The 13,635-nt window shown below is 46.7% G+C and overlaps 1 protein-coding gene across 3 annotated transcripts in view; it reads left to right on the top strand.

Moving 5' to 3' along the window:
- LOC129464004 (transmembrane protein 272) overlaps positions 1 to 13,635 on the top strand; it is a 201,710-nt gene that overhangs the window by 171,056 nt on the left and 17,019 nt on the right. For all 3 annotated transcript variants that reach the window (XM_055244776.2, XM_063619206.1, XM_055244803.2), the window contains one exon: positions 4,965 to 5,045. In XM_055244776.2, the coding sequence (XP_055100751.1) occupies positions 4,965 to 5,045 (81 nt within the window). The remainder of the gene's footprint in view (positions 1 to 4,964; positions 5,046 to 13,635) is intronic.

Genomic DNA, 13,635 nt, shown 5'->3' with positions numbered 1-13,635 from the left:
GATTGCATTGACATGAATCCATCATTAGTACGTATTTGCTCTATTGGGCATCTCCTGCTGTTGAGGGACCCTCCTTGGAAGAGCTACCACTTCAAAGGGCTCCAAGGAACGTGCAGTTTTTTGTGAGTTGTTCAAGTCCCCACCATAATAGTGAATAGGTCTTTTGTAGTGTATTTGAATCTGCAAATTCACACAGTGAATTCTGTGAATCAAAAAGCAGATTCACTGCTATTTTCTCAAATTGCAGCTTTCTTTGTGGCTTCCTCTGAATTGAAATAAATCCATATCATGGGTCATAAAAACCAAATCACAAAGGGGAACGTACAACTGGGAAATATGCCTAGAAAGAATTGGCAATATCACTGGCAATCAAAAATGTAAATTAAAATAATTAATTTCCACTTTTGCCTATGAGAGTAATAAAAATGCATTAGTCTTTCAGCCACCCAGTGCTGGTTAGGTGTGGTGAAGTTGCCATTCTCATATTGTTGGTGGCACTGGAAATGGATACAGCTCATTTATAAGTCAATTTTACTCAAATCCAAAAAGTTGCTTATGCTTTTTAATTAAATAACTATTCCAAGAGATCTATGTGATGCATGAAACAAAGCACTCTTCATGGAGAGAAATGTCTCTTAGGATTAATTATGAGTGAAAAGTGAATATCCAACAAGAAGATATAGAGAAATATAGTTTGATATAGCCTACTCTGTGGAATATAATTCAGCTGCGAACTTGACAGTCCTGAAGACCAAATGGTAACAGAAAGAATGCTTATGTCAAATTGGGATGTGTTCACTTAATGTGCCTGATTATTGCAGCCATGTAAAATGTGTGTACATGCACATATGCATGTGTATATATGCATATACTTAAAAGCTCCTAAATACTAACAGTTTTTGGGCTAGAAGTTCTGCAGTTGTTTATAATGACTAATGGTTTTCTTTTCTCCACGATCTAATTTTTCTGTGAATTCGCTTTTGTAATTTTTAAAGAAAATATTCCAAAAGAGAAAAATAATGCCTACCACCATCACATCATCTCTCTCCTTTTTGTTTCTGCTCCCTGGTGGACTTACTCCTTCCTGCTTATCTATCCCCTACATGCTACTTTTTAAAAATCTCTGGACTTTTGGAAAGCAAACTACTTTTCATTTCAAATAAGACTTCTTAAATTTTAAGAGGTTTTAAAAGGAAGTTTAAAATTATAATGGTAAAACCTGCTAATGGGGGAAAAGGGAAGGCAATATTTGGGTATAAAGTGGAAATGAAAATACTTCCCAGGCCTGCCTGTGGCACAATCCTCCCTACCCCTACCCCAGCCCCAGTGGCCCCATATCCCTGTACCTGCCTTCATAGGGAACAGTTATTCACAGTGGTTTAGTGTTTATGCTGCTGATCTTTTTCTACGTGTTTACGTAGATCTGCAGACATTATTACATGCACGAGGTCATATGATGTGTGTGTGTGTGTAACATTTTATTCCTTGTAAGGGAAGTTGAACACAATATGCAAAGTTTGTCGGCCAGCATTTGGGACAGTACCTGGGAATTCTGTCTTCCCTTTCTGGCTGGGTGCCAAAACTGAGTTCTACTGCCACTGCTACCTGTCTCTTAGGGAACATTCCTTAAGGTGTGACAGAATTAACAGCACATCATTCTTTTTTTAGTTCTCATCCATCTTGCCAGTTTATGAAAATAAAAAGCTTGAAGGAATAAGAGTCTCCTCATTTATAAAATGGATCTAATACCTGTGCCTTGTGTTGGTGTGTTCTATTGGCTGCCACCTCATGTGGTCTGATATTATTATCAATAAAGATATCACTGTTTTTCAAATTGATGTTTCTACCTTATTTGCAGTTAGTGGCTAAAGGTATCAGCCAATTTAGGACATTTGAATAAAAAAATGTATATGCAGCTCTATATTACTTTTAGTGGTGAAACATTTTTTTCAGGATTCACAGGAGATTAAAGTGTGTGCCTCTTACCCCAGGGAATGGCCCAAGTTAGAAATGTCTTGTTATAATGTGACACAGACAAATCTCGTTAGTTTCTGCAAAGCTGCTGTGGATTTGAAGACTGGAATGTCTTGGTTTGTAGGCACTGATAGAAACCGTTCAACACATTTCAAAGGAAGTTTCTAAATCAGTGGCGACTCCACCATGCAAGTGTAAAGAGATGGCTCTTGTGTCTCCTCCCTCTGTTCTATCCCTTCTGTGATCCAGGAGAAAAATGCTGTGGTTCGTGGCTGGAAGATGTGAAGTACACACTCTCCCTGTTATGTGAAGTGCACCCTCTGTTTTCCCTAAGAAGGGTGAGGAAAGGAACCGACCTTCCAGGCCTTTAGGAGCCGTGATGGGCCATGGCCCCTTTAGATAACTGGGCTTGTCATTGGATCCAGGAGGGTTGTTTTTCCAGGCAGGGTTTTAAGTGGCTTAGGCCCTGTGGCAATCAACCTCATGAAGTGTGGACATCAACAATAAATCCGTAATTCATACAGTAGCCATTTGTCCATGGCTTGGGGCCTACTTGTTATGTAACAAATGGATGTGCACCTGGCAAACCCCATTAGGCCAGAGAGCTGGTCTCATTTCACCTTGATCGGTAGAATGCCGAGTCAAAGGATGTGGAAGGAGGCTGTGGTTTATTCAGGGCTGCGGTGTTCCTGATTTTCTGTGTATAAGGACACCACAGCTGCAGTTGTTGCAAGGACATTGTGGGGGAAAATGGAGCCGTGTGAAGAGACATTTGAATAGTAGTTCATGGAATTATTCATTAAACATCACTGAAGACCTATGCATGCCAGGGAGACAAAGACTCTTGTGCATCCTCCACAATTGCTTCCAGGAGAAGAGTGGGCAGGGGAGCCTGCGTCAGGCGGCAGAAACAGCAGAGGGACCCCTGGAATCCCAAGTGCTGCATTTGGGATTCCCAGGGATTAGGGGGTCAGAAAACCTTGGGTGCTCAGCCCTGCCACTCTGTGTCCCATGATCTCACTGCAGTCAAAACTGTCGAAGTCCGTTCTGGTCAACAGAGAGTAGGCACCTCAAGTTTGGCAGATCTCAAGATGCCTGGATTCCAATCTGGCTGTGTCATCTTGGGCAAGTCCTTCACTTTTCCACCCTCAGTTTCTTCATCTGTAAAATGGGGATCAGAATCTTTGCCTGGTTAAATAGGATCAAGCATGACAGGACTGACCAGGGAGGCGCCGTGATCTCCTTGCTTAGTCCCTGACTCACTTTGGGAAGCCTCTCCTTTTCAGGTTTCTTCCCGTTGATTCGTGCACTGGGGTGAAGTGGAGAGATTGTGGGCTTTGAAGGCGCAAAGTCCAGGTTTCAGATAGAGTCTCGGAGGCCTCATTTCAAACCCCAGTTCTACCACTTACTAGCTGGGTGACTTTGAGCAAACAAATTGATCTGAATCTTGGTTTTCTCTGTAAAATGGGGCATACCTGCCTCTGGAAGAACTGGGGAGACTAAATGAGGTAACATGTGGAAGACCTTGGCAGGGCGCTGGTGATATGCCTCTTGTTGGGGACTGACTATCTCTGGTCACACTGCTTCCTGCTATGAAGGTCCTGTTGACATAAAGCCAAGTTTTGAGCATGACATGTCCTAGAAGGATAGTGATAGGGAATAAGAACCCCAAATCTCAGCCGAACCACCCTGCCTGTGTGCTAGCAGTGGATCAGCTACAGAGAGAAGCTGCGGGCTGCGTGGCTCCTGCCTGCAGGCCCATGCTGACACTGGCGGTGGAGTGACTCGCCTGCTATGAGCCACAGCTCTGGTCAAAGCAAGATCTCCTTCTGTCATCATGACCAACTCTGTCCTCAGACCACAAATCTTCCCCATCATGGCCTGTTCCCCCTGCCCTAAGCTCTAGTTCACTCAGGAGGGCCTGCAGGTAGTGCTGCTAAAATGCTGTGGTCCCCTGGTTTGCAAACCCCTGCAGTATGAGGAACAAGGACCCTGTTAAATCGTGCTTTTAAATGGAGCCGCGGCTACTCTGGACAGGTTCCTGGGGAGACTTTGTGTATGAAGTAAGGATGTCTGCCCCAGATCCTGCCTGGATCAGCCAGCCCCCATGGAGGCCTTACTCCCAAGCAATGAAATGGTGGGAAGTGGTAGAACTACGCACACCCAGCCTCAGGGACAAAGTGACTCCCTTCCTCTGCTAATGTCTTTATGGGGCTACCTAATTTCACTGGGCAGGAAAATTTGCTGTCTTGATGAGCTGGAGTTTTTTTGTGGATTTAAAATGTATATGGCTGTTTCTTCCAAGGAAGGGAAGCCCTTTCTCACAGTGTCAACCAACTTGCTCAGATCACAGCAGGTCCACAGGGAGCTGGGGTGGCGCTCCAGGCCGCTAGGGTCTCGACCCAGGCTGCTCTGGTCAAGTCCATGGTTCCCCTTCTGCTTGGACCCCAGGAGAGTGCAGCAGCTGTGTCAGGAAGTGAGGGGGCTCTTGCTCTGTACCTGGATCCACACCTGGATCAAGTTTGGGTTCTGCCAGTTGCCAGCTCTGGCCTTAAGGTGAATCTTAAGCTCTCAGGGTCTCTAAGGCGCCATCTGTAAAACAGAGTCAATAACACTTCCCAGATAGGATTGTTGTGGGATTAAATATGAGATGACCTATTTAAAGAGTTAACACAACGCCTGGCTGCAGCCATTGCTCAGCAAGTGAGAGCTGTTACCATCTCCCCCTCCAGGTCTGTGTCTTCCTGGCTGGTATCACTGGGCAAGCCTCTTAACCTCTGTGAGCTTGGTTCTCTCATTCGTGGACTAGGGGGTCTTTTTCTCAGCCCCGCTAACCACTAACAAGGCCACACCTGACACTGGCATCCAGGCCCCCTGGGCTGACTGAGACCACCCTGCAGGCCACCACTGACATGCACAGAGAGGGTTGGTTATTGATGCTGAGTAAATCCTTCCACCATCCTTTCTAATGAATTATTTTTGATCCTCAGAACTTTGTCAGCGAGCAAGAACAATGCCAGGAGGTCTGGAGAAAACGTGTCATCAGTGCATTTCTAAAATCGCCAGCAATGGTGAGTCACAGCTCTGAGAAATGCCCTGGTTTTGTAGGATTAGAGGTCTGGGATCACCCGATGAGCTAAAGCTGGAGTGGATCATATGAGTGGGCTGTGCTTGGTATGGGGTGGCCCCAGGGTGGTAGAGCTGGGGAAGACAGCGTCCGGCCCTCGGTTGGCTGCCTTCTCCTTCCATTCCTTACCTGTTCATCTTTAGCTTTCCATAGCTCACTGTATGTGTTTTCCATGTAATACATGTTTGAAAAATATGTGTGTGAACAGAGTCACTGCTATTACAGTTAGTGTATAATGGCAGCCGTGCTGGGCAACACAGCAGGGCAATGTGACACTTGGGACCTGGGTAGCTTTCCCTTACTCCTACCTCAACCTGTCTCCTTACTAAATTGGACTTTGCCCCACTATCACCTGCTGGGGTCCTTTCTGTCCAGTGGGGCTGGACCATATTACAGAAGGCCCAGTCTGTCTTGTATTTGGAATATCCCAAAAGTGATCCCCAAATCAGATCCCAGGCCTTGGGGGTCCCTGGGATGAAAGCTTTTACATCATGGTGAGATGTATGGTCTAACTTTTACAGATGAAATGTGAATAAAGGGAACATTGTGGGAAGCTTTAAGCAACTCATGTCCAGGCACTAATATCAGGAAGCTGCAGTCAGTGGGTAGTGGCGGACTAAGGTGGAGGGTCAGCAGAACAAGGGGCTGACAGACGGGTGCCTGGGCACCTTTCCTTACCTGTACTTACCATGTCCTAGCACACACTGTCCACCTCCCACCTCTCCTCCCATGACGTTTCCCGCACTGCTGCATGCCAGCACCTCCAGCTGTGCCTGACACACAGTAGGAGCTCAATAAATAGGCACTGGCTGACTAAGCAGGTAAATGAGTGAAGAGCCAGCTCCCAGATACAACTGACCTTCTCCATTCGCTGCTTCTCCATTCGCTTAGGAGAATGCCCACCTCATTCTCCTAAGGCACAGCCCTGACATTTTACTCCCAGGGACAGCCCTAAGGGCCACCCCCGTTTCATCCCTGGAGCACACCTACTGCTGTGGGGGCCAGAGTGGGACAGTGGTGCTGGAGCCCCTGCCCAGGGCCTCTGAGGCTCTGGCAGGATGAAAACTCATAGGTTTCCTGCCGGCAGGGAAAGGAGACACTATCAGCTATATTGTTGCTCTATATCTTCGGGAAATTAGTTACCACCACCTCCCCCAACACACATCCTACCTGTTTATGCAACAGAAGTGCTGATGGCAACACCAGGTTGGCAAGAGAGGAAGTATTATGTTCAGGGTTTCCCAGAAAAAGGGATGTTTCCTGGCTGCACTGTAAATCTGCAGGTCAAGGTCTAGGCCAACCTTGGCCTAATGATGGCCTCCTTGATTGTTGAGATTTCTGCCTTCGTTGTGTGAATAACTCCGTCTTCAGCCAGCACAACCTCCTAACTGTTCTTGCTGCCTCTTGACCATCCCCTCAGCACCTCCTCCGGAGAGGTCCTTCACTGCACAGTGACTCCCCATTCCTGCAGAATAAAAGTGAAGCTTCTGCTCTCTTGTGAAACCCTTTGTCCTTCGGTCCCTGTTTACCTCTTGAATCACTCCTTCTTCTTCCCTTCTCACTCTGGAAAATCCAGCCAGACAAAAACATTTTAGGTTTCCTAAGAACACCAGCTTCTGTTTTCCCCCTGGGCCTTCCAACATGTGTTTCTTTGCCTAGACTTTTATTTCCTCCCGCCTGCCCCCTCAGACAAAGGTTGGATCAGGCAAGAATCATCAATAGACACTAAATCTAAGAGGAAATTTTGATGACAAGCAGTAATTGGTTGCAAGGGAGGAATAAAATAGTAATCATACAGTGGAGAAAGTGGGCCACACTTTGGGGTTTAAAATGAACATTACCACTGAGGGACAGGTGGCCGTCACCTATGCAGTAATCCAGCCAAGAATGCACAGCCTTTATCCAAACACAAGAGAACATCTGTCAAATACAAGGTGAAGAATGTTCTACTAAAAAAGAGCAGAGAGGACTGTATTCTTCAAAAATGTCAACATCCTAGAAAACAAAACAAAAAGGGCTTATGAGAATGTTCTAGATTTGAGGGAGGTCTCAATCCATTTTGTGCTGCTATAACAGAATACCACAGACTAGGTAATTTATAACAAACAGAAACTTGTTGGCTTATCATTCTGGAAGCTGAGAATTCCAAGAATGAGAGGCCGGCAGCTGGGGAGGGTCTTCTTGCGTCATCCCATGGAGGAAGGCAGCACGTGGGTGAGAGAGAAAGGGCTGAACTCCGCCTTTTATAATGAACCCACTCCAGTGATGACGTGAACCCATTTACTCTGCTCCCAGGGCCTGATCACCTCTCGTTTAAGCTCCACTTCCTAACACTTTTGCATTGAGGATTGAGTTTCCAACACATGAACTTTGGGGGACACATTCAAACCATAGCAAGCAAAGGAGACATGACAACAAAATGCAATACTTCACCCTAGATTGGAGCCAAGGGCTTTATTAGGTCATCAACATTGGAATATGGATGGCAGATTAAAATATTATATCAATGTAAATTTAAGAAACTGCGACTGTAATAAGGTACTATATTAATAAGAGAATATCCCCAGGAAATGCACACTGGGATTATTTCCAACTAAAAAAATTGAAAACTTGAAAAGCATGCAGACAGAAACCTGAGTGGCAAGTATCTGAATGTTTGCTCTATTACTCAAACATTTGTATGAATGTTTAAGAATTTTCATAATTAATGTCTTTTAGAATTTAAGCTGGGAAAAATTGGCCTCCTTGGCGTGATCCCAGAACTGATAAAATAGTACATAGATGCAAATGCATATACTATAGTGTTTTCCTTTCAAGTGACTTCTAAATTTACTTCTTTCTGGTTTTCTACATTTTCCACATTTCCTATAAAGCTACATATTTATGTAATTAGAAAATAAAAGTTTTGGCCGGTGCAGTGGCTCACACCTGTAATCCCAGCACTTTGGTAGACCGAGGCGGGCAGATCATGACGTCAAGAGATCGAGACCATCCTGCAACATGGTGAAACCCCGTCTCTAGTAAAAATACAAAAAAAATTAGCCAGGTGTGGTGGCACGTGACTGTATTCCCAGCTACTCGGGAGGCTGGGGCAGGAGAATGGCTTGAACCCGGGAGGTGGAGGTTGCAGTGAGCCGAGATCACACCACTGCACACTCCAGCCTGGTGACAGAGTGAGACTCCATCTCAAAAAAAAAAAAGAAAAAAAAAGAAAAGAAAAGTTTTATTTTTATTTTATTTTATGTTTTAAGAACAATCTTCAGATATCCCCCTTAGATTGGTTGGTGCTGTCCCTATCCACATGTGGAGTTTGCTAAGTGGTGGCAGCCTCAGAGGAGGGGCTTGTTTATCTGGGCCTTCATCCAGGGAGTAGGGTGGTCTCTGTGCTCTCAGACCCCAGCAAGCCACCTGGCAGAGCTTTCTGTAGCTCTCCTGGGCCACTGTGCAGCCCTGGCTCTCAGCCTCCCCATCTGGCACTCTCTCTCTGTCAAGCTCTCTGCTGCAGAACGTTTGCTTCCCTGCAGCCTGCTGCCACCCTAGAGGATCACTTTCATCACCCATCACTGGGCAGCAGTGAAATCTTGATGAATACATGTGCAGCGTGTGCAGGGCTCCAGCCCTCATAGGATAACTCAGTTAAATGGACAAGTGCAGTGAACCCAGGTCATTGCACCTGTCAGGGGGTCCTGGGAAGTCCCCTTCAACTCCACTTGGAGACAGCAGCAGAGAAGGGCCCAGCCAAGTCCATGTTCAAGGGGGACGCCAGGAGAAAGACCTTCTGCTCAGGCCTGGATGAAGGAACCGTGACTCTAGGTGGTGTTTGCAGCCCCTCAGCGATGAGAGAAATTTATGCAACTCAACATACTAAACAGAGAGTGGTAGATTTTATTCTACAATTCTGGCCAGGAGAAATAGCACATTAATTTATTTTTAATGTACTTTTAAAACTTTAAAACTTCTTCCTCTTTAAATAAAATTAATTTGACCCTGAGCTCCTGCTTGCCAGAGTACCAGGAAAATCAATCCTGGGCTTTGTGGGTCACACAAGAATTCAAGTGTGGGAGTTGGAGAGGAGGAATCACGTTTTCCTCTTTTGGGGGTCTGGGGCAGGGTGTGCTTTTGCTCTGTGGTAAGCCATTATTTCCTCTACAGACCCTTTGTGCAATGTTTAAAAGGTGGCCCCCAGCAGTGGTAGCTTCCAGGACACAGTTTAGGAGTAGACGGTGCTTTTGTTGGAAGAAAAGTGTGCCTCTCTTCCAAGCGAGAGGATTTCCAACCTTCACTCAGCCCTGTAGCCTCACACAGGCCCTCTCTTCTCTGCACAAACCACATAGCAGCACGCTCTGTCCTTGCTGTCAGGTCAGCATCAGTGTCAAGCTTGAGATGTCGGGGTCTTTACGAGCCTGGGGACCTGGTGTCACCTCCCTGGGTGCTTCTAGTAGCAATTCCTTTTGGACACTGCAAGGAAGGGGCCACCAACCCAAGGTTCCACCCTCAGCAGCCCCCTCTTCATTGCTCCTCCTCTTTGGGGGACTCCCCTGCATCCCTTTTTATTGGGACAGTCCCATAGAATTGCTCTTGGTGGGCTTCAAGGAGCACAAGGTTGCCCTGTCTTTTCAGGGATCAGAGAAAGAGATGGCAACATCAGTACTGTGGAAGGGTCCAATATTTCTTACTAACTCGTCCTGTTACATGAACAACTGAAAATCTCAAAAGCAGGCAGTGGAGGTGGTTTTAGAAACCCATACTCCAGTTCATTCCCCTGGCACATTAAATGCAGTGAATTCTGAACCGAATACATCCTTTCCCTAAAGCCCCTCCTCTTTCTGTCCCTCACATTTCTGTCAGTGCGTCCACCATTCTTGTCACCCGAGCACTGCACTTCAGTCATTCTTTACTTCTTTATTCCCTTCATTCCCACACCTAATGGGTGCTCAAGGCAATGCTGGAGCCTCAGAATTGCTCTCCAGGCTGAGTTATGCAACAGCCACTTTGCTGGTCTCTTCACTCCCAGAGCCACCCCCTTTAGTCCCCATTTTCTCCAAAGGTTCAGCTTTGATTATGCCGCTTTCCATTTGCAAACCCTACAGCGCTCTTTATCTTCCTAATAAAATCCAAATACCCTTATGCAAAACAGAAATGCCCTCTCTTCTGACTATCTAGTTTCCATCTGATCTCTCCTTTCTTTGTTATGATGGATGATGGAAACTTAGCTCCATTTCATGATTCGCCACTCCCCCAAACCACTCTGAGTGTCTCTGTCTCTCAAATGCTTTTTTGTTTCCTCTGGGTTTTTTTCCTTTGACTGAAAAGCCATCTCCCCACAACTCAGCCTGTCAAAAATCCTACGCATCCATCAACACCCAGTACCAATATCACCTCCTCCTTGAGGCCTTCTTTGATTTTCTGGGGACTCTTTCCTCCTCTAGGCTTCCTCACTGCATTGTGTGCTGCCCCTGCTGGTTCCTTCCACAACACACTGATTTGTACTGTCCCTTGGGTGCACATCTCATCTCCCTTAAGAGGTGGTGAGGTCCGCATTGCCGAGGCTTCTCATGCTCACTTTGCATCTACCCAAACCTTGGTCGAATGCAAGAATGAATAGCTGAATATCTAAGAAGTTCATCTCTGTTCAAAGTGGATTAAGTGCTAATAAAAATACCCCCTCATGCAAATTGCTATTGGCTGTGACCTCTGGGGATTAGTGGGTGGCTGTGGCAATGCAGGGTGCTGGTGCAGGGCTGGAGAAGAGGGGTGGGTGGAAACATGAGGCAGAGGCAGAATGACTGAACATACCAGGAGAGGGCAGAAGTGGTCTGGGTGACTGGGGTTTGGTCACCATGACAGATACAGGGAGGTGGAGAGGGCAGTTTGGAAAGAGGAGTTTAGTTGGAGTTTCTCTTCCTGCACTCTTTGCCAGTTGCCTTCTGGGTATTTGATAGCTCAGTGGAGCCCCGAAGGCTGGTGTTGCAGAGACAAACTGCTAGGTCCCGGTCTCAGTTTCTACACTAAACTATCTAAGCAAAATATCTGGGGATATATTAATGCTTGCTATTCATAGGAAACAGACTCCAGAGATCCTTGAGAACAGACCAAAAGCTACCCACTTTTCCTACCAAGATTACCCATTTAAAAATGCATTGAATTTTCCCGGCTTCCTATTTTGACTGATAACCAGATGGCAGCATATCTTTAACACCTGCTACCGTGCCGCTCCCTTTGACAATCACGGGCAGCAGCAATCAGCAGTTGTGAGAGCAGCCCACCCTGAAATGCACTGCAAGACGGGAGTGAGGATCCGGAGCCAGCAACCCAAAAGCCACCCTGAGGAGGGCACCCTTCCCAATAGTCTGTCTTTTCCCAAACTTCAGTAAGTCAGGAATCAGCTTATCTGTGTTCTTGGCATAAAGAATGACTTGACTCCAACGTTTTGAGTCTAATATCCTCCCACTATTGCTCTAATTTTGACTTATTTTCTCCTTTGGGACCCTAAAGTTGAGTTTTTGTCCACTCAGCTCTTTCAAACTGACTTTCTTTTTTTTTTTTTTTTTTTTTTTTTTTTTTTTTTTTTTTTGAGATGGAGTCTCGCTCTGTCACCCAGGCTGGAGTGCAGTGGCGCAATCTCAGCTCACTGCAAGCTCCGCCTCCCAGGTTCCTGCCATTCTCCTGCCTCAGCCTCTCCGAGTAGCTGGGACTACAGGCGCCCGCCACCAAGCCCGGCTAATTTTTTTGTATTTTTAGTAGAGACAGGGTTTCACCGTGGTCTCGATCTGTTGACCTCGTGATCCGCCCACCTCAGCCTCCCAAAGTGCTGGGATTACAAGCGTGAGCCACCGCACCCGGCTTCAAACTGACTTTCTAGATGGAGACCCTCATGGTATCAGAAGCCAGAATGTGGCACTCTGAGTTGCATTGGAATTGGTGCTCAATAGACCAGAAGGCAGGACAGTATTAACTAGTGGTGGTCACTGCTGTCAAGCCGGTGCCATTGCAACAGCGGCATCACCAGGAAGCTCAGCCTCTGTTCCAGAGAGCTCGAAAGACTGAGGAGTGGGTAATCAGATGCCCCAGGAGGCAGGGGGATCAGGTGAGAGTGGGGATCGTGGCTTGGGTGTCCTTATTAGGACCGAGTGGTAAAGAAGGCCTCGTGCTGGTAACTGCTGATGACTTCCATCCCAGTGGATCCTCCGACCTAGCCCAACCCCAGCACCTCACACCATGCTGAGCACACGGCTCTAGGAGGCCCCTGAAGATTCTCTAGCCAGCTTACAGAAACAGGCTACTTCACGGTCACCTGGGAGTTGCTTTTATTTTATTTTATTGAGATGGGGTCTTGCACTGTTGCCCAGGTTGAAGTGCAGAGACAGGATCACGGCTCACTATAGACTTGAACTCCTGGGTTCAAGCGATCCTTCCATCTCAGCCAGCCTCCCCTGTAGCTGGGACCACAGGCGCACCACCACACCTGGCTAATTTTTGTATTTTTTGTAGACAGGGTTTTGCCATGTTGCCCAGGCGGGTTTCAAACTTCTGGGCTCAAGAGATCCACCTGCTTCAGGCTTCCAAAATGCCGGAAATACAGGTGTGAGCAACCACGCCAGGGTGGGAGTTGCTTTTAAATGCAGATTCCCAGGTGCCATTTGTACTGATCCTGGTTTGTGAGATCTAGAGCGGCCATTGAGACCCTGAGAGTCATGGCTCTGAGGTGCAGGGAGCAAGAATAAGCCTCATTAGACTTCCAGCAAGAGTGAGTCTCATCAGACCTCGAGCAAGAGTGAACCTCTTTAGACCTAGACCTCGAGCAAGAGTGAGCCTCATTAGACCTCGAGCAAGTGTGAGCCTCTTTAGACCTAGAGTGGTGATCCGGAGAAGCGGACTCACTGGATGAAGCCAGGTCACAGCCTGAGAACGGGGCCAGGGAGTAAGGCCGCATCCACATGGGAGTTAAGGTGTAGAACAGTCTCATCTCTGCTCAGAGACCATGAGAACCACAGTGTATACCTCACCTGTTGTTTTCTCGATTCTTCATTTGATTCCGAAGTGGGGGTGAAATAAAGGGGAAGCCTGGGTCTCCTTCCATCAGGAATGGAAAATAATAATAGTAATGATAATGGCCAGCATTTATCAGTGTTTATTATGTGCCAGACCCTGCGTTTAGTGCCTTACACAGATTGTGCGGATTATGACATTTGATGATTTTGACAAGCCTGTTAGGAAAGTCTTGTAATTGTGCCCATGTTTGCAATGAGGACATTGAAACCTCAGAGGTTGAGTCCTGCAGTCCATGCTGCAGGTAATGAGGAGAGGAACGGGCTGTGACTCAGGTGGCTTGGCTGCATGGCTGCAGGTGGTGACTCTTTACAGCCTCCTCCAGGTGGTCATTTAAGAATGTTCTGGCCCTGGGCGTCTCTCTCAGCCCTGCTGGGAGGTAATGAAGAGGAGGTAGCATTTTACCTCTCCACTCTTAGGGCTTTTCAGCTGGGCCTGAGAATTAAACTCACATAAGACAGATTAACAGGAGAAAAGCACACTAA

Source organism: Symphalangus syndactylus, chromosome 15 (assembly GCF_028878055.3).
Source record: "Symphalangus syndactylus isolate Jambi chromosome 15, NHGRI_mSymSyn1-v2.1_pri, whole genome shotgun sequence".
Lineage (NCBI taxonomy): Eukaryota > Metazoa > Chordata > Mammalia > Primates > Hylobatidae > Symphalangus > Symphalangus syndactylus.
Note: the sequence above shows the minus strand (reverse complement) of the source record. Positions and strands in the feature narration are given on the sequence as shown.